The sequence below is a fragment of the Octopus sinensis genome, linkage group LG4 (assembly GCF_006345805.1).
Source record: "Octopus sinensis linkage group LG4, ASM634580v1, whole genome shotgun sequence".
Lineage (NCBI taxonomy): Eukaryota > Metazoa > Mollusca > Cephalopoda > Octopoda > Octopodidae > Octopus > Octopus sinensis.
The window spans coordinates 72,510,834-72,537,624 of NC_043000.1; the positions used below are offsets into that span (position 1 = coordinate 72,510,834).

Sequence of the window (26,791 nt, forward strand, 5' to 3'; positions counted from 1 at the left end):
TGTCCAAGATGGGAGTGGAGTGCTTGCGCATTCCACTTATACATATATATAAACACGCTGCATGACTCAAGTATGTGTATGCAAACAAGAGCCAGCAAGATCTCAGTAACAAAAGACGCAATATGTACAGAGTTTTTGTACTGACACTAATCTTGGTGAGTATATTTTTTAAAAATATTAATTACTGTCAGATCTACATCTTCCTTGTAAGTTTCTGCAATGACTTTGAATTTAATATCCTTATTTTCAAAATGTAAATGAAACTTTTGAGTGATACAACTAGTTTGTTGGTTGTTTTGAGTAGCTTCAAGTTAGCTCTGACTATCTAAAGACGAGGCACAGTCCATATTTTATACCATGTCTCCATCTAACACAAGAACGTATTGTATAATTTTGCACTGTGGTGATGAATCACTTGATATGTTGACTTGTTTTCATTGTCAAATCAATTCGAATGCGATGCTGGTGGAGACAATAGCAGAGACGGCTAAGGTGATCTTGATGTTCGTCTGCGCCTGTTCTTTGTTGATGTTCATCCTACCACTGTTGCAGCTTCTTCTGTGTGTCTATATCGTTTTCTCTTCTGTCCAGACTGAGCAGGAGAAATGGTGTCTTTAAAGTACTGTTGTATTAGTTTTTAGCGATACATATGGGTGTTTCGATGAGGTTTTTACGTAACGACAGGGACTGTGGTCTTGAAACTTATATCGTTATGTCCCAGTAGTGTTTCACTTTTAGTACCTTAGTTTTGTTTATCATTATTTATCTATGTATAACTTGCAATAATGCATAGTGCAAAATTTTGTGTGGTTTGCAATGGGGAGATTGGATACGACCGACATAGTCTAAAATAGCTCGTTTGTATTGTTTATACACCATTTTCTGAATTACAATACTTGACAGTTTGAAAGATTCAATGAGATTCAATGGTGTCTTAATGGAGTCTTAAACACAGAAAAAGTTACATGTTAATAAATAAGTTAATGTTTTTAGATGTATTTATGTGATTAGACACAAAGATGCTCATGAAAATAAACATAGTAGAAATAGATCGAACTGTATAGTCATTCTTACTTTCTATACCTTCTACCACATTCTAGTTTAAAATGTCTATGAAATATCTTTTTAAATTGTTGTAATTTTCTGTTATTCTTTTATATATATATATATATATATATATACACACACACACACACACACACACATATATATATATATATATATATATATATATATATATATATACGTTAAATATTTGTTGTGCAAGATTTTTTATGTGAAGTCGTGTGTTGAAACAGATATTGTTATATTTCGGAATGGTCATTTTGCCAGTTTAGCCAATAAAAACATATGACGATAGAGGATCCCGAAAACATAATAAATACACAGATAAATAAACAAATAGAAATAAATAACTATATATATAGTTATTTATTTCTATTTATATATATTTTCGATTCGATTTATTATTATTATTACTAGTATTGTTGTTATACATACATACATACATACATACATACATACATACATACATACATACATACATACATACATACAAGCATAAGTAATGATAATAATAAGTGGATGTAAACACATGAACAAAATAAGAATAAACAAAAACAACAACAACAAAAACAAAATACAAATTACATGAACGTATATAAACAGATGATACAAATATTACAGGCATCCCCCACATACACACACTAAATAAACATAGACGCACATAGAGATATAAGCATGCGCAAATGAAGACATACAATAGAAATACAAAATGGCTGACGGTTAGTAAGGAGAGACACAAATAAGAAAGAAGAAAACAAAGGACCACTGATGCGGTCACAGGAGTGTGATGAAAGAACTCTGGCCGAAATAAGATTAAGATTAATGTAAAAAAAATAAATAACACTGAAGCAAAATAACACCAAATATATAGTGCGTGTGTTTTATTGGCTAAACTGGCAAAATGACCATTCCGAAATATAACAATATATATATATATATATATATATATATATATATATATATATGTGTGTGTGGTGTGTGTGTGTGGTGTGTGTGTGTGTGTGTGTGTGTGTGTGTGTGTGTGTGTGTGTGTGTGTGTGTGGTGTGTGTGTGAGTGTGTGTGTGTGTGTGTGAAAAATGTAAAAAGAAATGGAGATGTAGCATTTAATAAAGGTTTATTACCAGCAAAAATCAAACATAGTCCCTTACTCCTGTTCCAATTAAGCCCAATAAAAATTAAATAAATATTATTAAAACCATTGGGTGGGGATCTCTTCAGAGGAGTTCAAAAATTATATACTCTTAGGTCTTTTATGTGTTGTATTATAAAATCATCACTGCATACACGAAAATATTATTTATAGCTAATAGCGGTATATGCCTGAGTTAGGGGGTTTAAGGTTGTTTTAGTGGGTAAGAAATAATATGTAAATATAATTCGGGTGATAATGGATAAATAAATAGAGATTAAATAGTAAATTATAATGAAAAAAGTATCATATGAATGAGGTGATAAATGAAATACTTTACTAAAATTGAGGAAAACCTTTATAAAATTCATATACAAAAATATATTAACACTGGTCTGACATTCATCTTTTACTTCAGTTTCTGTGTGTATATATATGTATATTTGTGTGTGTGTGTGTGTGTGTGTGTGTGTGTGTATGTGGATGTATAAATACATATACCTATATATATATATATATACTTTTTACTTTTACTTGTTTCTGTCATTTGACTGCGGCCATGCTGGAGCACCGCCGAGCACCGCCTTTAGTCGAGCAAATCGATCCCAGGATCTAATCTTTGTAAGCCCAGTACTTATTATATCGGTTTCTTTTTGCCGAACCGCTAAGTGACGGGGACGTAAACACACCAGCAGGGGTTGTCAAGCAATGCTAGAGGGACAAACACAAACACACACATATATATATATACATATATACGACAGGCTTCTTTCAGTTTCCGTCCACCAAATCCACTCACAAGGCATTGGTCGGCCCGGGGCTATAGCAGAAGACACTTGCCCAAGGTGCCACGCAGTGGGACTGAACCGGAACCATGTGGTTGGTTAGCAAGCTACTTACCACACGGCCACTCCTGCGCCTATATATATTATATATATATATATATATATATATATATATATATATATATTATATATATATATATATATATATATATATATATATATATATATATATATATATTATATAATATATATATATATATAATATGTATATATATATATAGAGAGAGAGAGGCGCAATGACCTAGTGGTTAGGGCAGCGGACTACCGGTTGTAAGATCGCGGTTTCGATTCCCGGACCGGGCGTTGTGAGTGTTTATTGAGCGAAAACACCTAAAGCTCCACGAGGCTCCGGCAAGGGATGGTGGCGATCCCTGCTATGCTCTTTCGCCACAACTTTCTCTCGCTCTTTCTTCTGTTGGTCTGCTCGCTTAGCCAGCGGGGTGGCGTCATTTGAAGGCTAAAACAATGCGAAGCGCATTGTGACCAGCGATGTGTAGCAACATCTGATAGACTGGTCGGTCACGGTCACGGTCATATATATATATACTAGCAGAGATACCCGGCGTTGCCCATGTTAAATACAACTGAAGAATTAAACTTTTTTGTTATATTTTCTGTAATGAACTGGAATATCTATGTTTCGAATTTCATCAAAATTGCAGATGAGGGTTATTTCCCTCTTTGCACCCCCAAAAAATTGTAATCGTGTGACATGTATCCCATACTACTGATTTTTATGTGCATATTCCAAAATTCCAGTCTTATTGAACCTGTTAAAAAGATTTTGCTCCTGAAAAATGAAGGTCATGGAGCTATAAAATGTGAGAGTTAAGGCCCCTGTTGGAAGTGGGCATCTTAATGTCAACCAGAGAAGTTGAATTGTTGGGAATCTTTTTAACTTGGGTCTTATATCTATTGTTTGAATTTCTTTGAAATAGGAAATATATGTTCACTGGGTTTGTAAAAGAGAGCAAAGCTACAGGAAACCAAAAGACGAATGATCACAATAAGCAGTCAGTTACCCTACCCTAGTCGCTACCACTCCCAATGTAGGATTCCTCACCATCCAGGTGAGAGGCACAGTCGTAAGATGCATTACGAATCTATAGCAATTGGAAGGGAGTGACCCAACTGAAATCAACATTAACAACTGTGTGACGTGAGGGCTAAGGAGAAATTAAAGTGTCACCTCTGGAGTTTGCAAATGACCACTATACTGATACGTAACTGGACAGAATGAATTTACAATCTATAAATGTCTTTGAATAACCAGTCACTCATCTGGGGAGGCCTTGAAATCAATGCTACCATCTGGGGACTATGTGTGACCTAGTGATAATAAAAAGTCTGAAAGGAGGTTTGCAATCAAATAACTTTACTCAACACTTTGCAACTAAATCAGTGGAGGCAAAGATGCCTCTCATTTACTTGACAATTTATGCACCACATTGCAGAAATAATCATGTAAGTGTCTGTCAAAGCAAACTCTTACACTGTTGTACCATTGAGTTAAAAATAATCCTCAACTTTTATGCTCGGGTAACCCTACAGCTTCCAAGAGCACAACTGTATTCGTTTTTGTTTAGATAAAATGACAAAATTGTGGGTGTTAAGTCCCCATGGAAGGGTTTTTCTGACTTGTAAGAAGATGAAATTTTATAAATATTACTTCGTGTCTAATATCTATGGTTAAAATTTCATCAACAGCAAAAATATATGATTTGTCATGGGGGTTATGGCCCTTATGCATAGACTATGATTTCCAAATTTCATAAAGATCCATTCAGTACTTTTGACCTAGTTTTGGATCATAGAAGAAATGACTAAAATTTGGGAGTTAAGACTCCCATTAGGGTGTTATATATATATATATATATATATATATATATATATGTGTGTGTGTGTGTGTGTGTATAGATATATATATATATATATAGAGAGAGAGAGAGAGAGAGAGAGAGATAGCTAGATAGATAGATAGATAGATAGATAGATAGATAGATAGATAGATAGATAGATAGATAGATAGATAGATAGATAGATAGATAGATAGATAGATAGATAGATATACATATAAATATATACGCACACACATACACATACAAAGGTAAATTGATAGATACAACTGAGTGGGCAAACAAAAATATGAGACACTGCGTAGTGCTTTTTTTATATTTTGATAAGCCTGGTACTTATTCTATCAGTTTCTTCTTGTGAAACCAGTATGTTATGGGGATGTAAGTATACGAACACCAGTTGTGAAGCAGTGATGAAGGAGAAACACAAACACACACACATAGACTTACATATATACATACATATACATGCAATTGATTTCTTTCAGTTTCTGTTTACAAAATCCACTGACAAGGCTTTGGTTGGTCTGAGGGTATAGCAGAAGACACATGCCAAGTTACCACACAGTGGGACTGAACTGAGGACCATGTGTTTTGGAACCAAGTTTGTTACCACACAACCACACCTGTACCTATATATGTGTGTGTGTATGTGTGTATAGGTGTATATATGTATGCATGTATATATGTGCATATATATATGTGTACATATTACATCTACATCTATATATATATATATACATCTAGACATACATGTATATCTATAGAAATACATCTATACATATACATGTGTACATATTACATCTACATCTATATATATATATATATATATATTATATATATATATATAATATATATATATATATATATATATATATATATATACACATCCATATATATACATGTATATATACATACACACATCCATATACATACAACAGATGTTTTTGTTTCACTTTTAACACGTAATACTGAAATAGTGGAGAAAATGTGATATTGCTGTGGGCTCGCACTGGGCAAGAAGATAAACATTTTTTGCCCATGACATTACATGGACCCTAAGTAAGGCATGTGTAAAATTTGAATGAATTTGGTTGTGTAGTTCTCAAGTTTTAGGGATTCACACAGACAGACAGACAGACAGACATACAGACACACATTCTCAGTTTTATATATATTGATATATACATATACACAAAGTATGGGGGTTAGTTCACAAGTGATCTAAACGATTAGGTACACTAGGTAAGTACTGTAACGGATTACTGGGGTTGCAAAGTTATAGCCGAGACGGTAGTTGTGGAGCCATTGTAGATTTTCGATGCAGCGGATACATAATTGTTAAAGAGGACAACAAGCATTAAGGCAAGGCAAACACCTCAAGTCGTATACAATATTATTATTATAAAAAATTCAGTCTTACGGCTGTTTCTAGGATATCCCTGAATATGGAATATTCTGTCATCAGAGACAAATGGGGAAAGAATAGGGAGGAAGTAAAATAATATGGAGATGCAAAGAAAGAGGAAAAAAGAAGCATAAAAGTTCATAGTTCAACTTTACGAAGTTATAGAAACAAGTGCATGAGTACTTAGGTGCAATCCTGCGTAGATTCATGTGTGCTAAAATTCTGATGAAGTAGACATCCTGAGAAAAAAGACACGATCAACGTTCACTAACAGAATGGATCTGCGCAGGATTGCACCTAAGGACTCATGCTCTTGTTTCTATAACTTCGGAAAGTTTTATGATTCTTTTTCATGAACTTTTATGATTCTTCTTCCTTCTTTCCATGTACTTATTCTTTTACTCCCATCCTCTATGTCGTTATCTCATTAATATATGCGATTCTCATTTTGCCTATTTTTCCCTGTTTGTCTCTGGTAACGGAATATCCCATACTCAGGGATATCCCACAAAGAGCTGTAAGACTGAATTTTTCCCAGTAGTAATACTGTATATGACCTCAGATGTTTCCTTTGCTTTAATCTTTGTCCTCTTTAACAATTAGGTATTTATATATATTAATAATTATATACATAATTATAACAAGGGAGTGGCTATAAGTCTCTCCAGGCGCTAGAAAAATAGACGCCTAAAGACGCTATTACCACCTTAAAGAATCCGAAAATTAAAACATGGGCTGTAGTCGGACAAAAGAAAGATAATGAATTAAACTTTTGGTTAACTGTGTACAAGATCCTGTTTCAAATTTAAGGTAAAAAATTATGCAACGATATTCCATAGCATTTATTTAGGAGTACCTACACATACGTATACGAGCAGAGATTTTGTAGAGCAATATATGTACACACCCTCATAGAAATATACACTAAAAGATCCGCTTATAGCCAATCCCTTGCTATAATTATATATATAATTATTAAAATATTTGTAAAATTTACCTATAAGTTCTTTTATTTCTGCGATGACCCCTTGGTAAAATCATTAATAATGTTTCTTGTAATTATATATATATATAATATATATATATATATATTATATATATATATATATATATATATATATATAATTTCAACAATTGAGGGTAAAATTAATTAATTATTATCAATTTCACCAAGTATTCAGTATGCAAAGGGACCATTTAAGGCGAATTCAAATTATTACATTATATAAAAGGGCTTAGTAAAATAAATTACTTTGCCACATACTGAACTCATTAGAAATAGTAGCCAAAAAAACTTTCTTAAAACTATTTCTAATACTTAAAGAAAATCTCTCTCATATAATGTTTGCTCAATTCAACTCACGAAAGTATGGGGGTAAAGACATTAAAAAATCAAATGCAAAGGTTATATATATATATATATATATATATATATATATATATATATATAATTATATATATATATATGTATATGTATATATATATATATATATGTATATATATATGTATATGTATATATATATGTATATGGACATATGTATTTACACACACACGCGCGAACGCACGCACACACATTCACACACGCGCGCGCGCATATATATATATTTATATATATACACTGAAGTAAAAGATGAATGTTGGACCGGTGTTATATGTTTGTATATTAATTTTATAAAGGTTTTTATCAACTTTATGAACAACGTACTATCATTTATCACCTCATTCATATGATACTTTTTTTCATTATAATTTACTATTTTTATTTACCCATTATTTCCCGAATTATTTTTATATATTATTTCTTACCCGCTAAAACAACCTGTAATCCCCTAACTCAGGCATATACCACTATTAGCCATAAATAATATTTTTCTGTCTGCTGAGATGATTCTATATAATACAACACACAAAAAAACTGATAGTAAATCTTTATTAAATGTTATATCTCCATTTTCTTATTTTTCATTTAAATGATGAAAAACCATTGTTTAAATTTAAACTATTATTTTGGGTATTGAACCAGTAATTCATTGGATGATACCATCGCTTAACGAGGTTAATTTAACCTGCAATTGAATATAAATAAATATATATATATATATATATATATATATACACACACACACATATACGTATACATATATATACATTGTTCGTTTGTTTGTTTATTTCAGATGATTAGTATGCAGGCTCAGTGTTTGATTGGTAATATGATTTTTTAAATTCAATTGTGAGGTTATTATATTGGCGCGGAAGATAAGTTCTGCATAAAATGACACTCGTGGTTTTAATCCCACAATGGTAGCCATTTCGTTTCTTTTATGCCGTTAGGCAAGGCGTAAATACTTGCACGTTCAACGCAGTTACAGATAGATATGTCAGTTGAACTGACAGGTCTGAACTGAAGAGTATAAAAACAAAAAAAAAACACGATAAGAATATTCTCTGCACATACTATTTCTTTTCTATTTAGCTTTTGATTAGTGTTTCTTAACAGGTTTTTTTTTGTATTGATTCCTACCCCTTTCTTGTTCATCACCCCTTTTTAACCTCACTTTAGGATAAGGGTAAATAAATATTGTTTATAACACAATTTATTGCATAGCGTTAACAGCCTTTATACAAGGCTGTCATGTCTTGCTTTATATTCTACAGGTGCTAAGACTCTACATCCTGAGATTAGGTGGTCTATAGTTTCAATCTCATCGTTACAGAATCGGCATTTTGGGTCAGCTCCATTTTTCATCACATTGGCTTGGTAGTTCCGAGTTAATAAGCATTGGTCTTGAGCAGCTAATTTGAAACCTTCACTCTCTGCTTTTAGCCCTGAGCTTCGAAACATTATCGTAAACATTAGCGTAAACATTATCAAAATCAATATTATGAAAGAATTATCTTATATAAAATATGCATATGGATAAAAAAATGTTTAACCTAAAAACAATTTCCACTGGAATCCCTTTATTTGTCCCTGAGATCCTGAAATATCACCTGTCGGAAAATTCCCCTCATATTAAGTATTTCGGTTTTCAACGATATATAACATATATTAAAAGATCTTACACCTTCCATGCAATTACAAACTTGAGGTATAATTTTTATTGTAGAAAACTACATTTGATAGGACTGCTTTACCTGTATGAAGCTAATGAAGTACCTGTACATTTGCACATGTAAAAGAGGTAGCTTAATGAGTAATCAATCTCAATCTGAATGTCATTAGTATATTACCTATTTTAAAAATGCTAGTATAATTTTAAATTTATCTACAGTGATAACTAAATATAATAATGTTTTTCCAGATATCCCTGATTTTAAATGCTTTGAAGAGAAAGCAGATATTGTATTCGTACTCGACGGTTCAGGAAGCATTTGGCCACCTGATTTCAGGAAACAATTAGAGTTTGTTAATTATTTCATAGATCATATTGATATTGGAGAAAATGAGGTAACTATTATTATTCTTATTGTTGTTGTTGTTGTTGTTATTATTATTATTATTATTATTATTATTATTATTATTATTATTATTATTATTATTATTATTATTATTATTATTATTATTATTTCCTTCCTTCTTTAAATTTTCTCCCGTTTCTCGCCGTGTTTTCCGTACACCAAGGGCAAAGAAGCTCATTGTATGCATTCCCAGATTACGCACGCAAATTCACAGATAAATAAATTCATGGATGGATGTTGTTATCACAGCGATAATGCTCTTCTCAGTAAATGAGCCGTTCCAGTTAATACGATTTTTTGCACTTCCTGTAGGGATGGTAAGCCTGGTATCATTTTCAAATAAATTTCAGTACCTTTTTTTAACATTCCTAGAGATCCTACTGGTACTGTAGTCGCCTTCAGATGCCACATTTTTTCAATTTCTATTAGCTAGTCTTTATACTTACTGATCTTGTCAAATTCTTTCGCCGCTATATTGTGATCGCAAGGAATACTCATTTCAATTAATAAACACATCTTTTTTTTTTTGTCTGATCTTTTATAATAATATCCGGTTTATTAGCTTTTATAGTTCTACAGGGAAGTCCCATAGAATCGACACATTTTCTCCCTCAGTCACAGCTTCAGGATGGTGTTTATACCATTTGTCAGCCGTTTTGATTTTATAATGCCGACATATTGTCCAATGTAAATACTGGCCGACTCTGTCATGTCTTGCTTTATATTCTACAGGTGCTAAGACTCTACATCCTGAGATTAGGTGGTCTATAGTTTCAATCTCATCGTTACAGAATCGGCATTTTGGGTCAGCTCCATTTTTCATCACATTGGCTTGGTAGTTCCGAGTTAATAAGCATTGGTCTTGAGCAGCTAATTTGAAACCTTCACTCTCTGCTTTTAGCCCTGAGCTTCGAAACCATTGGTGCGTGTGTTTCTGGTCGACATCAGCTTGTTTGCTACGGGGCCACATACTTGCCATACAGAGGTTTCTTTTCCCATCTGCTAGCTAATTTTTCATGCGCTTTTGTCTTTGCAATCAATTTTATTTTCTTTGCAGCAGCAGTTGGCGCATTTCCTTCAGCCTGATCAATCTGGTAGGTATCTAAGAGATCAGTAGCGAATGTTTTACTCTCTTTCAGAATAAGATGAAGTTTTTTCGGTCTTTCATGTTTTTCAACAAGTTTTAACATCTAATCGTTGGTTGCTTCAAGGTATTTGGCCAGTCCGATTGTAGTGGTTTTGTACGTAGGTTCAAGCTGGATCAAACCTCGTCTTCCTTGAGCTCTGGGAAGGTAAAGACGATCCACGTCTGCCTTTTAATGGTGCAAGTCAGTAGCTTGCGGATTTTTCTGTCAATTTTCATTATTTCACTGGTATTCCAGTTAAGCACATTGAAGCTATAAAGAACAACCGCGACTGCTAAAGAATTTATGGCTAACACCTTATTATATGCATTCAGCTCAGACTTCAGCACTGCTCGAACTCTTCTATAACATTCCTTCCTAACCTTCGCTTTCATGCTTGCATGCTGGATACCAGAGCCTTCATTTATTCCTAGGTATTTATAGGTTTGTTCCTGCTCAAGTTCCTTTATTACTGTTTCGACATCTAATTCGATTGAACTTGATTTTCCTTTTCTTAAAAGTGGCTTTGGCACACTTTTCAAGGCCAAACTCCATCCTGATATCATCACTGAATCCTTTCACAGTATGTAGTAGTCCTTCAAGCTCTTCGTCAAATTTGCCATATAGTTTTAAATCATCCATATAAAATAGATGGCTTATTTTCCTGTTGTCAATTTTGTAGCCATATCCTGTTCTATTCAGTTCACTTGTGAGTGGTATTAGTGCCATGCAGAAAGTTAATGGTGAAAGTGAGTCACCTTGGAAAATGCCACAATTTATGCTAATATTGTTTGAGCGCAATACTCCATTAGAATGATATAATTGGAGCTTCGTATTCCATAGTGACATATTATACTTTAAAAATCTGAAATCACAGGAGAAATTTTGAAAATGTCCAGCGATTTCAGAATCCACGAATGTGGTATGCTGTCAAAGACTTTTTTATAATCAATCCATGAAGAGCTGAGATTTCTGCGCTTGTTATGGCAGTTCTCAAGGATCATGCGATTAATTAGGAGCTGATCTTTGCATCCGTATGAGCCTCGTCTGCATCATTTTTGTTCAGTGGGAAAGAGGTTATTCTCTTCCATAAACGTTTATGTTTTCTCTACTAGAATAGATATCAAAATCTTATAGGTAGTAGATAAACATGTTATAGGCCGGTAGTTCTTGGGTCTTTCGTTTCGTTATTTTGGGGAAGGAGGTAAGTAATACCACTTGCCATCCAATGGGGAGTTTTTTCAGGGTCTTTCATAATACTATTAAATAGTATTATTAATATTTTGTGTGCGGACAAGAGTGATGAGAGCCAGAAATTTGGTACTCTATCAATACCAGGGGACACTTATTAGCCTTTGTTAATGCCCTCCTTAGGTCGGCGATTGAGATGTCTTCCCATACCTGTTCTTGTAGATTTTTGTAGGCTTATTATTATTATTATTATTATTATTATTATTATTATTATTATTATCATTATTATTATTATTATTATTATATCATTATTATTATTATTATTATTATTATTATTATTATTATTATTATTATTATTATTATAATTCTGTTTGACTTTATGTCTGTACAAGTTGGCTCCACGTCTCACCCAGAGACCTCAAGAGACAACAGGTTGGAAGTTCTGTGCCATATATTTGGGGTGTTTTGTTGTTTTTTGGTGTTGTACTAGTGAATGTCTAATACATAAAAATAAAATTTAAAAAAATAAATAAATAAATAAATAAATAAAAAAGTTTGTTTTAAACCTTGGGATTACATAGAGAGTAGTTTGCGTAGGATATGAGCAGTTCCCATGAGCACTATCTTTTGAATTTCTGCCATTTTGGGGTTTCCTGGTATCTGAGTTAGGTAGCAATCAGTCCCTTTCGCTATCATTCCCAGGGCACCTATGACAACAGGTATTGTTTTAGTCTTCAGCTTCCACATTTTGCTGATATCTATTTCAAGATCTTTATATTTGCTCCGTTTTTGGTAGGTCTTGACAGTTACGTTTATATCAATTGAGACAGTCATATCAATGAGGAGGCATGTTCTTTGTCTGAAGTCTTTCAATATGATGTCTGGCCTATTTGCATCTATCTTCCTGTCAGTTTGAATGGTGAAGTTCCAGAGGAGTGAGATGTGGTCATTTTCAAGCACAGGAGGTGGATTGTGTTCCCACCAGTTTTTTTCATGGGGTAAATCCAAGTTTTTGCAAATTACCCAGTGAATATATTGTGCAGCTCTATCATGCCTGTTGAGGTACTCTGTAGGCGCTAGAAGACTGCATTTGGAGACAACATGATCAATGGTTTCATTTTGTTGTCGGCATACACGACATGTTGGGCTACTGCCATTCTTTAATATGTTGGCCTAGTAGTTTCTTGTTGGTAGGCATTGATCTTGAGCTGCTATGATAAACCCCTCTGTTTCAGATTTTAAGCCAGAGGCCATTAGCCATTGATGGGTCAGGGCTTTGTCAATATCTGCATTATTCGCTCTTTTTGGGTATTTGCCATAGATTTTTCTTGCCATTTATTATTCAGAATATCTAAGGCCGCAGTTTTGGCACGGGTTTTCATGCGCCTAGCTTTTTCTGTGCTTGTTTCTTGTATGTCTATCTCTAATTCCGAAATTGGTTGTATTCGGAATTCACTTAGATATTCCTTTGCCTGTTTTGTGACTGAGTATGATGCTTTCTTGTTTTCATGTTTTGAGACAAGTTTTAACATCCAGTCCTCAGAGTTTTTCAGGTTGTCTAGGCCAATTGTAGCAATCTTCATTGTTATTGCCAGTTGCAAAAGACCATTATTATTATTATTATTATTATTATTATTATTATTATAATTATAATTATTATTATTATTATTATTATTATTATTATTATTATTATTAAGGCGGCGAGCTGGCAGAAACGTTAGCATGCCGGGCGAAATGCTTAGCGGTATTTGGTCTGCCACTACGTTCTGAGTTCAAATTATGCCGAGGTCGACTTTGCCTTTCATCCTTTCGGGGTCGATTAAATAAGTACCAGTTACGCACTGGGGTCGATATAATCGACTTAATCCGTTTGTCTGTCCTTGTTTGTTCTGTCTGTGTTTAGTCCCTTGTGGGTAGTAAAGAAACAGGTATTTCGTCTGTCTTTACATCGAGGTCGATTTTGCCTTTCATCCTTTCGGGGTCGATGGAATAATTATCAGTTACGCACTGAGGTCGATGTGATCGACTAGACCCTTTCCCAAAATTTCAGGCCTTGTGTCTATAGTAGAAAGGATTATTATTATTATTATTATTATTATTAGTAGTAGTAGTAGTAGTAGTAGTAGTAGTAGTAGTAGTAGTATCATTATTATTATTGAGTGAGAGAGCAGCGCTTGCCATCAAAATGACACTGGGGCACAAATATACGAAGCCCAGTATACCCATCATAAGTACCCCTCTGATAAGGATACACCAGGCACATGTATCACAACCATATATGCGGAACATGGCGATCTCATATCAAGATAAATAGCGCATGACCTTGCAGGTGGGACTCAGGATTTTCTTCAGGTCGAGTAGCCCATCCCGCTCAAAAGGTCCCTGGGTTGTTTAGGGATGTTGAACGAAACACCCATGTTTTCAAAGGTGGATTATTCAAACCCCATGGCTATGATGCTCCCCGCTACTCCTACTCATGATCAGAGATTCACATATCGTCAGCCACTAAGGGACATGCTCAACTGTTTAAGGTGAAACAACTGACAAACAAATATGTGGTATTGCTGTAGTCCATCTTTTATACCAAGACAAATCAATGTACATGATAACACTTCCAATGATTAGTAGAAGAAATGATTAGCGGCATCACTTCCGTTTTTACGGTCTGAGTTCCACCGTAGTTGACCTTGACTTTCATCATTTCGGGCGGGGTGGGGGAATAAATTAAGTACCAGTCAAGCACTGGGGTCGATTTAATCGACAAGCCCCCTCCCCCCAAATTCCAAGTCTTGTGTTGGCAGCAGAAAGGATTATTATCGTTCTTAGAATTATTAGAACTAGCATTATTAAGGCAACGAGTTGGCTGAATCGCTAGTATACTGGACGAAATGCTTAGTAGCATTTCTTCCGTTTTTACGTCCTGATGAAATGTCGACTTTATCTTTCATCCATTCGAGGGTCGATGAAATAAGTACCAGCCAAGCACTAAGACAGATGTAGCCGACTTAATTTCACTAAAATTTCTGGCCTTGTGCCAAAGTTTGAAGTTATTATTATTGTTGTTGTTGCTATTGTTTTATTTTAATTTCTATCGGTGTGACACCCCTTCAAAATTGTTTGTAGGTTTTGCTTGTGTTAACTGTTTAAAAAGTCTACCTCCTAAAGCCTTCGTTCTGTGTTGTTGCCTAACTAATCACAATCCTGAGAAACTGACCAGTTCCGTTATATTTTCGTTCTTCATGATGGAATTTATATTTTAAAAAATCAAAACATGGCATCGAAATTCTCGACAGAATACTTGAGAGAAGAAAACAGTGTTTAAAAGCATTCTTAACGACTTTTCCCCATCTTAATGGTGGTTGAAGCCAGGGCACCACCTGCAATGCCAATGCGAAAGGTGGAAACAATAACAACAACAACAACAAAAGAATGGACGATGATATCCTTCCTGTCGTTGCCTCTTCCACATACACCACTACTGATAAAAATGACAAAAGTAACATCAACAACAAACACAACTATTGAAATCAACAGTAACAACAGAAATATCATCACCAGTCTCAGAAAACTTCAGCTCTCGTACTACCAAAGACGTCACTACTACCATACTCATTTACATCATCAGTGTGCCAAGCCTTAGTATGCGCAAAACTGGGTCTTTTACAAATGCTTCAAAGGTATCAAAAGAAAGTGGGAAACTTTGTAACAAAAGTAGAGTGAAGTATGACTCTCAAGATAACAGAATAGATGAACCCAAAACCAAATTCTTTCTGAATCAAACAACTCCCATCATTCATGTCAGGCACTGCGGTACAATCGACGTCAGATTCTCCCCGGAGATGAGACCAGAAACCACTTCATAGTCTTTCTCAAAAACGAATCCAGATATCTTTGTATCTTGGTGGACGCATAGCAAAAGTGAAGTTTGTAGGTGTGCTGCCAGAAATAAAATCTGCTGGTTGTGAACGGCATATTGGCCGACATTGAAAAGAGACCCAAATATTAGACATGCACAAGCCACCAAAAGAGAACTGAGTGGGAAAGGAATGGAACTCTTGATCCAAACAGATCAGGAGGGAATCTAAGTTATCTTCAGGTCTAGTATTACTATATTTTACAAAGACGGCGGATTGTGTGTGTCTAGCACATAGAAGAAGCCTTCCAAAACCTGATCAAATGTTTCTAGCTGTCTTAGGGACACTGGCAACATTTCACGGATGTGCCAGTCTGAACAAAGATCAACCACAGCTGGTCATGCAAATCGTATCTATATCGAATAAAGATAGTGAGGAACGTATACAGATTTTAAAATCCACAAAAATAGTATCTGTACGGTAGACTTACATAGGAATCACAGAAAGGTTATTAGATGTCGAGCGCATCTGTGCCGGTGAGCAAAGACTATCTACATCGGATTAGCGTATTACTTAAGCGGCATTTGATGATGAAAATCATCAATAACTGGTGATGAGGAAACCTGAAGAGAAAAATTTGACCAGAATCGATAACATTTAGCAAGGAGCTAACAATAGAGAGAAATGGACTGGAAGAGTTAGAAAATAGAGATGAAATTTTATCTCAATTTATTTCACATTCGTAAATTCTTTTTTATTTACGTTATTTTATTTTATTTCTACGTTATTTTATATATTCATTTTATTTTTATTTTATCTTCATTATATTTTCCCTCATATATACATTAATTTATATACCTAAAAAAGTAACTTAGAAAGGAACATATACACCAATACACATGCATATTGATGATGAAATTATTAACATTCATACATGTTACGTGTGTATATATATATATATATATATATATATATATATATACATACACACACACACACACACACACACACATATATATATACGTAAGCACATATATGAGCATAAACTTTATTTCACTTTTACTTTCTTTTATTCATTATGTTACTTTACTCTTATATACTTATTTATTATTATTAAGTGGCTGTGTGGTAAGTAGCTTGCTTACCAACCACATAGTTTCGGGTTCAGTCCCACTGTGTGACATCTAGGGAAAGTGTCTTCTATTATAGCCTCGGGCCGACCAAAGCCTTATGAGAGGATTTGCTAGACTGAAACTGAAAGGAGCCCGTCGTAAATATATATATATATATATATGTGTGTGTGTGTGTGTGTGTGTGTGTGTGTGTGTGTGTGTGTGTGTGTGTGTGTGTGTGTGTGTGTGTGTGTGTGTGTGTGTGTTTGTGTGTGTGTGTGTTTGTATGTCTGTGTTTGACCCATCCCTACCAACAACGCTTTACAACTGATGGCGGTGTGTTTATGTCCCCGTAACTTAGTGGTTCGCCAAAAAGAGACCGATAGAATAAGTCATGGGGTCGATTTACTCGACTAAAGGCGGTGCTCCAGCATGGCTGCAGTCAAATGACTGAAACAAGTAAAAGAATAAAAGAGTAAAAGAGTATTAATATTATTATTATTGAATCAGAAATAAAAGTAATAATTTTAACGCATACATGCACACACACATACATACACACATAGTAAACATGACTATATACTCTGAGTATTTCAAACGGATTATAATGTTATCCTTGTATTGTTCTATGTACACCCTGATGATTTTCCTTACAATGTATTTATAATGCAAAATTATATATTTATACATGTTTTGCAACTTTAATTTTGTTTGTGAAATGAAACGGTTGTAGGTAATTATGTTAATTAATCAATAAATTAGTTTGTATCCACTAGATTTCTCTGTTTTCTAACTCAATAATATTTCTCTCTGTTTCTCCCTCTCGCTTTCTCTCTCTCTCTCTCTCTCTCTCTCTCTCTGTTTCTCTCTCTAGACCATTGCCTGGTTTAAAAAGCCACATCAGACGCCATGATGAATCTAAGGTGTAGGTACAGGAGGTGGTCATACTCTGCATAAGGAGTAGACAACCACCATGTGTGTGTGTATGTGTGTGTGTGTGTGTGTGTGTGTGTGTGTGTGTGTGTGTGTGTGTGTACACTGTCAAAATATTGCCTGGATTAATCTGGGAATTTATCTAAAAATCTTTACCTTCATGGAAGTATCGACTAACATCCATATCCTCTGGAAAAAGATGAGTTGTGAACATTATTCTCCTGTCAATATTCTTTTAACTACTTTTACTCTTTATTCTTTTATTTAACTACTTCATTCATCTGTTTTATTCCTTATAAACTGTGAATGTTATTCCTTGTAAACTGTAAATCTTCCCCGTCGAAAATATTCATACCTTGTCTCTGATGTCGGAATACCTAGTGCACGGATACGCTAACCGACCTCTTGGAGCATCCCAGACACAGCTGTATGACTTCAAATTCTCCTTACCCTAATTAAATTATTCTAAATGACTTGAGATACTTATTCTGCCTAGATTTTGATTTTCATGTAATATCATATATACATGGTATAACGGAACTCTAGACACGAATCCCTAGATCCAGCCTTAACTGTGATCTTGGAACCTAATGGTCGACCAACTATAGCACTTACCTAGCATACCTATTCATTTATATCACTAGTGAGCTAAAGTCCTCATATTCTTTATATATATATAGTTGAAATTTATGAAAAAAACAAAAGACAAAGGTGTATCAACAAGCAAGTGTATTAGTTTGACGCTCGGGGAAATGAAAAAGTATTTCACGTTTCAAACCTATGCTCTTCAACAGAAAGGAAAAAGAGAGAATATGTGTGTGTGTGTGTGTGTGTGTGTGTGTGTGTGTGTGTGTGTGTGTATGCGTGTGTGTGTGTGTATGTGCATGCGAGCGTGCAATTATATAATATGCAAGCAGATTGACCATCTAAATAATGCTTCAGTATTCAGTAGTTCAGTGTCAATTTGGTCCGTTGTGTAAAATGCTTTACCTCTATTCGTTTACCTAAAATATATATGTGATATTTGTTACTGATTTATTTCAGGTGAGAATTGGTGTTGTAAATTTCAGTAAAAATGCAGAACCTAGTATCTATCTATCGGAGTTTAACGACAAACTTAAATTGAAAGAGAGAGTATTAGATGTTTCCCAAGAACATGAAAATACTAGAACCGCTTCGGCTTTGAATTTACTAACCAGTACAATGTTTACAACTGAAATGGGTGCCAGGAAAAATGTCAGACACATTGCATTCATTCTAACTGATGGGAGTTCACAAGAGCCGAAGAAAACTCAATTAGCTGCCAAAAAATGCCGAGATGCAAATATAGAATTGTTTGCTATTGGAATTGGAAACGAAACCAACAAAGAAGAATTGAAAGGAATTGCCAGTCAACCCAAAACAAGCCATTACATTCATGTATCTAATTTTAGCGCTTTAATCAATGAAAAAGGAAACATATTCAAAATTTCGTGCACGAAAAGTAAGTATTAAAAGTTACTGTTTATGTAATAAATACATGCAAATAGGTGAAATACTTTTCCCATCACATAAATGATAATAATAATAATAATAATATAATAATAATAATAATAATAATAATAATGATAATGATGATGATGATGATGATGATGATGATAGCAGACCCACGATTTGTCGAGAAGGAAGGCGAAGTGATAGATAAATACAACCCTCTTAAGTACGAAATAGCCCGGCTATGGAAAATGAAGAAGATGAAGATAGTGCCAATTATTGTTGGGTCCTTGAAAACAGTATCAAAAGGCAGTAAGAGGAATATAAAGCAAATTGGAATAGAGTGTCCAGTAGAACTGTTACAAAAGGTTTGCCTCCTTGGTACGGCTAGAATAATCAGGAAAAGAATGAATAGCATAGTACTGTAGGCTGCAGGTAGCAAGCTAGCTGCGCATGTAAGACTCCAGGAGCTCCAACAAAACCTGTGATAAAGAGAAATAATAATAATAGTTACAGCTACAATATTTTTAAATGGACTCTAAATGAACTAATCAAAATAGACAGGAAAACAAGAAAAATAATAAAAGGACTTAGGATGCACCACCTAAAATCTGACATAGTAAGGTTATATATACAACGTATAGAAGGTGGTAGAGGCCTTACACAGCTACGAACCTATTACAAAATAACCACCATAGGATTACAGAAGTACTTACTTCAGAAGTGAGGAAAATTAATAGAAATAGCCACAAAACACGAACAAAACAAAAAACTGTTTTCAGCTTTTAAGGAAGCTGACAAATACAAAAAAGAAGTCATAGTACCTAACAACTATGAAGAAAAAGAAGAAACAACAAAATCTGTAAAACAACTGGAATCCAAACTAAAACTAGAACAGTAACGGATCATGATAAAACGATGGTAAGAAAAGCCCCGTCATGGCAAATACTGGATTAAATTCAACAAATAAGACATAGATAAAGCAAAATCCCAACAACGGCTGAGAAGCTCAGGACTCAAAGAAGATATTGAAGGATTTTTAATTGTAGCATAAGACCAAAGCCACCCTAAGGAATATATTCCTTCTTAGCCAGGACTGGGCAGCCAGAGACAACATGATTTATTGTTTCTTGTTCATCTTCACATATTCTGCATTTACTTGTATTTCTTTTCCTTACATGTTTTTGATAAATTCTGGTGGGATGGCTTTGATTTTGTGCTGCAATTAAAAATCCTTCAGTCTCTGCTTTGAGTCCTGAGCTTCTCTGCCATTGTTGGAATTTTACTTCGTCTATTTCTTTTCTGTTTAGTTTAACCCAGTATTTGCCCTCCAGTTTGGATTTCAGTTGTTTTATAGCTTTTGATGTTTCTTCTTTTCCTTCATTGTTGTTAGGTACTAACATTATTATTATTATATTATTATTATTATTATTATTATTATTATTATTATTATTATTATTATTATTATATTATTATTATTATGCCTAGAACTGAAAGTCCTACAGAACAAACAAACCAGTTTATTTTCGTCGACACCCAAGCTTTCCCCGAAAGCGACATCGCTTTTGCTCACCACTAGTTCCCTACCGAACGCCAGTTAGAAATTTCTGCTGAACACATTGCCTAATTGGTATAGGGCTGTGGGCGATTGATACTATTTCAAATGCCATTGGTCTTTACTTAGTTCTAAACTGCGGCTTCGTCAAAGAGACAAACTGGGGAAACGTATCAGGTATTGCCGGAGATGTCATAACCTGAGCACCTGTCTACAAATCATTAGCCACAGCACACTCAGGCCCGCATGCGCGGGTGTTGGTTGCAAATGAACAACTTCACTAGTGGAACGCGTCTTTTCAACAAAAAAGTGAAAGAGCGGAGGCTCCAGTCTCATCATATGCGAACTGGTGTAATGTTTGACGGTCTAGTGGCAATAAGTGACGAAGGAAATATGTGTTCACCACCTTTGCCTGACCCTTCAAGGATAGCTTCCTCTCGACTCCGGGTGATACTGGCTACTCTGCTTACCACCACGTCTCAGTTGTGCTAAACCTACAGACCTGGACCAAGCCAGACACTCGCAACTTAAGCGGTTTATCTGTGGGTCCATCAACCCTCATGCTACTAAATGGCATAGGCTTGCCTCTCCCGGCATTGAACTCACCGCACACTTTGCTTTCTATCGATGACTTGAGTCATCTAAGACGATGTCAATGCTGCTACAGTCATTTGAAAAAATCTAGAAATAACTCTTTATTTTCAATGTCAGTGATCCTGAAAAGGGTATTGGGCATCATCCTTCTTCTAAGACAACAAATAAAAAATATGGAGTTTTCCTCTTCATAAATTTCGGTTTGGATCGTATTACATTTGGTATTTACCATTTCAAAGCTGTTTTATTGCATAATTTCACAAATACGGTTTTAAGTTTTCAAATTAGCAGTTTATATTCGGTTCAACAATAATCACCACGTTTATTTTCATTATTTTACTAACGATAAAACCGATAAGGCTGTCGTGATTTCTGCTGATGCTTTTGTTGTTGAATAATAGAGGATAATAGAGAATTATACATATTTAAATGGCAGGTGTCAAAAATATGGATCATTTTTACATGTATGGAGAATATGAGTTAGTTTTATAAATCTTAACGGTACTATTTTTTCTATTTCAGATTATAGAAGTCAGGTCAATACTGAGGTCAATACTGAGGAAGGTACAGTTCATGGAATATTTGCTTCTCTGCTTCTCTTTTGAGTCCTTCAATTTTATAATGTTATTTCTTTAACAGAAACTCACTGTGTAGCACAAAGTCAGTAAGCTTGAACTCCAATATCCGCTATGCAACGCTATGGAGAATGCACAGCTTATGGCCGGTGGCGAAAACAGGTTACATAACAACCCTTACAACAAAGTAGTAACACATCTTTTCGTCTGTTCATTCATACTTTCATAATTGTTCGAAAAAGCAAACTTGAGGTGATGAATAATTTATACAAAGTGAGAAAATTATTTTATACTCTAGGTACAAGGCTTGAAATTTTGGGGGAGGGGGCCAGTCGGTTAGATCGGCCCCAGTATGCAACTGGTACTTAATTTACAGACCCCAAAAGGATGAAAAGCAAAGTCGACCTCGGCGGAATTTGAACGTAAAGACAGACGAAATAGTGCTAAGCAGCTCGCCGCCTTACAAAGAGAAAAAATTGAAGTAATTATTCATGGAAAAGCAAATTAAGTAACTTTCCATAAGCCAAATTAAAATTCTGTCAAATGTAAACACCGGAATATAGATATTTCCTGCAGATTGGGTGGATGGTTTTGTCTTTTTTCTTTTTGCAGAAGTAACGTCCTGACTTAAACGGGGAAATTTCCTTAAGAAAAAATGACCAGAACAAGCAGTCGTTATTTTCTCTTTCACAAATCATTTCATTGCTCCCTGGTGTGCATGTAAAAGTGTGTGGACTGGAGCATGTTTTAAGAATGATATTCTTCGGTAAAACTAAGGTTTGCAGAGCATTTGTTTCAGTTCTTTATCCAACTGAGTTTGGCTTTGCCTTTCATCCATCTGGGCCTAGTTCTTGAATAAGAAATTAGTTGTAGTAGTGCATAAAATGTTAGTAGAGTACAGGACCAAATAAATACGATTAAAATATTTAGTTTGGTCACCCATATTTCAAGTTTAAATTCCGATGTTACATTTTACAACTCCGGAATCAATTAAGTATCAACAAATTTAAAGCTATTTACAATGTAAAAAATACTTTTTCTTCTTTTTTATTATTCTGCTTGGAAGAGTGTATGTGTCCATGCATATGTGCACGTGCATATGTGTATGTGTATCTATACTGATATTAGATGTTAGATATAAGGCAACAAACTGGCAGAATCGTTAGCACGCCGGGAAAAATGCTTAGCGTGTTCAAATTCCGCCGAGATCGACTTTGCCTTTCATCCTCTCGGGGTCGATAAAATGAGTACAGGTTGAGTATTGGGGTTGATGTAATCAACTTACCCCCTCCCTCGAACCTGCTGGTCACCTTATGCCAAAATTTGCAACCAATATTAAATGTTACACTACCTATGATGGTATATCACATGTATTTAATTTTAAAATTCTAGAGGCTGGTAAGAGAGAGTGGATAAATAGACATGCAACAATTACAGTCACTGTTTAAAGCTAGTAGTTGATGTAAAAAGAAAAGTAGTTAAAAAATATGAAGAAAGAGATTCGAAGATAAGAAATGCTCTCTATAAACTAAAGTATGAAATATTTAGCACAGAAATATATTTATTCATATTCATTGATCGATAACAACTTGATTATAAATGAGTGAAAGGATACCTTAATAAATCGAATAGGAATCGGCTGAGTTATAGAGATTCTGTTTGAAATTTTTCTATTCATTGTAGCTGAATACATAATCGGTAAATTGAGAGTTGTTAGAGCACTGTCCAAGTGTGCTGATTCTCGGTGTTCAGCGTTCAATTCCGGCCAAGGTCAACTTTACTTTTCCTCCTATCGGGGTCGATATAGATTAAGTATCAGACAAGTAGTAGGGTTAATGTACAGTGCTCCTCAGTCAACTCTAATGTATGTAAATCCGTTCAGTAGTTTTTCACAATTAGTTATCGTTATTTTATCCTACCTTATCTCAGATCAAATGTGCATTTGACCTAATGTTCCAACTGTGACCATCCGTCATTTGTTTAGGCATATAGTATTTGGGTCTATATTGAGCATTAGCTCTACATAAAGATACGGTGATGTAAGTATTTGGTGTCACTCTTACTGTTAAGCATTTTTATTGGTTCATTTATTTCTAAGATCGAAAGTTCTCGCGCTGGGATCCTTTTTTTCTCTTCACTTAAACACACCAACTCACAGGTAAGAAGTATCTGTCAGTACCTGTTATGATGGCATGATGGATTAGTGTCGTAGAATTGGTGTATCAATGAATTTTATTTCATTTATAAATAAATTTTCATACGCAAATCGACCCGCTTGCTAATTAAAATTGTTAGGATAGAAAACAAGAAAGAAAAAAAAAACAAAATATTTAACTAATATTATTTTTAAATGGAAATCATTCTTAATATTAATCTATAAATTTTATTTTATTTCTAGGGTGCAAAAATATATCTGCTGATGTGTTTTTTCTTCTTGATTCATCGACTAGTATCATTCAAGATGACTTTACAAAGCAGCTGAATGCTGTGGAAGATATCATAGATACCTATAGCATTGGCTCTGATAAAATGCGTATCGGGTTATCATTATATAGCAACACTTACAAGCAAGTCATAGATTTGAAAAATGGAGTTGAAAAATCAACTATTATTAATAAAATCAGAGGTGCTCAGTACCTAGGAGGCGGAACGAATACTGGCAACGCTCTATACAAAGTTATAACTGAAATATATCATGAAAAATCTAGTAGAAACCGTTTTTTGATTATATTTACTGATGGACAATCACTTGATAGAAGCTTCACAATAACAGAGGCTAAAAAACTCAAAGAAAATGGTGTAGTTATTTTTGCTGTTGGAGTCGGGCCGTTTGTTGATCAAGACGAACTGAATGCAATATCCAGTAATCCTTCGGAAGAATTTGTTTTGCAATTTGTGAACATGGACCAGCTGTCGGAAAAAGTGAAATTTCTAAGCAATAAAACATGCACAAAAATTACTGAAAATACACAAAGGGATCAAGAGTGTCAGTAAATCATTTTTATCTACATATAACTAGCTTTTCAATGGATTATATTAGATTATATTATAGTTGGTTATATTATATGATTATATTGTATTGAAGTTTAACATCTAGAGTTGAGATATATGAAGTAATTGAAACTAGATAAAAAAAATCAAAAACATTTATAGTAGCTAAGGAAGTGTGAATCACTTAACCATTGTGTAGAAATTTACATTTATCATGTTACATTGGACACTATCATAGTGCCTTTCAGTAGAGTAAAGTGGTGCTGTTTCTCGTCTTCTTCGGGAAGGAATGAAACGTAATATTTCTAGCCGAGTTCAGTATTGCCTCTCATACTTCTGAAGTCAATGAAATATGTACTATTGAATTGCTTCATGCAAAAATGGTTTTCATCTATTATGGTTGGTAAAATAGGTACTAGTGAAGTTGTCTGACAAAACATATGGGCTTTGTACCTCTCTTACAAATATATTAAACTGAAAAGTACGTGGCAATTCATGCCTGTTTCAATAGAATTAACAACTTAAAATAGCGAATCAAAAGTATACTGTGCATATATGTATATGAGATTCGATATATTCTGTGAAATATAAAAAAACATATTATAAAGGAAACGGAATTCAGTTACCAAGCACCATTGGTCATTGAGAAAAAGATGTGTCCGTAACACGTAGCATTATTTTCATGAAATGCAACGTAAAAGTCAGAACAATGGAAGGAATTCTTTTTTCCAGTTGCTGTCTAAAAGAAATAAATAAAAAGAAATGTTTAGTTAGTTGACTTTGAACTGGCCTATCTATAAAATATTTTCTGATATCCAATCGATATTGAAAAATGTAAAATTATTTTCATCAAGCTCAACGACTAATTTCACCTAGCTTTTGAGCGAAAATAATGTTAGTAGTCTACTAGAATATATGTATAGAAATTGCACTGTTTCCCGTATTACAATATTTCAGTATCTATTTAAAGTTCTTTTTCTTTTACTTTTACAGATTGCAACTCAACCAAAATTAGCGATTTTGTATTTGCTCTAAACAACAACTATTTGGGACATAGGAAAACAACATATATTCTCAAAGCTCTTGATGATATTACTGGAAGAAAGTCACTCCGTGAAAAATTCAGATTCGGAATGGTTTTTGATAAGTGTCCAGATTTACAGGATATTTCATTTACGTACGAAGATAGTAATCAGACAGTCCAGCAACAAATCATGAAATATAAAAATCAACCACTTCATACAATATTCGAAAAATTAAACAATTTTGAATATTCAAAGTCCTTGAATCGAAGAGTAAGTCTCGTATTTGTTGATGAATCCATGCCTTTAGATAACCTTATGTTGCTAGCTAGGTTAGCTCGCAAAAACATGGAAATTTACATTGTGGCAATTGGAAAAAAGATGAGTTTTAAGGATATCGAAGCTGTTCCTTCAAGCCATATTATCTTCATACCGTCATATGAAGTTTTACTTTCGAAGTTTTATCATAAATTCGCCGAATTATTTTGTGTTAAAACTAGAGATGTTGAATTATCTTAATATTTTAAACCTAATGTAAAGTTTTAGACTTTTTAAGCATAAACGTCTAAAATTCTATAATTGAATAAAAATATACCAATAACTA

The 26,791-nt window shown here is 34.2% G+C and overlaps 1 protein-coding gene across 2 annotated transcripts; it reads left to right on the forward strand.

Annotated features, from left to right (window-relative positions):
* Window positions 1-26,791, forward strand: LOC115210317 (collagen alpha-5(VI) chain). Of its 2 annotated transcripts, XM_029778842.2 has the most exons (7): window positions 1-155; window positions 8,479-8,509; window positions 9,607-9,752; window positions 19,022-19,460; window positions 22,122-22,163; window positions 24,573-25,160; window positions 26,159-26,791. In XM_029778842.2, the coding sequence occupies exons 1-7, from the start codon at window positions 123-125 to the stop codon at window positions 26,704-26,706; spliced, it is 1,827 nt and encodes a 608-aa protein (XP_029634702.1). In that variant the 5' UTR covers window positions 1-122; the 3' UTR covers window positions 26,707-26,791. The 2 variants fall into 2 exon arrangements, with proteins under 2 accessions (XP_029634702.1, XP_036358032.1); XM_036502139.1 differs by lacking the exons at window positions 1-155; window positions 8,479-8,509 and adding an exon at window positions 10,821-10,857 and having other exon boundaries at window positions 9,614-9,752.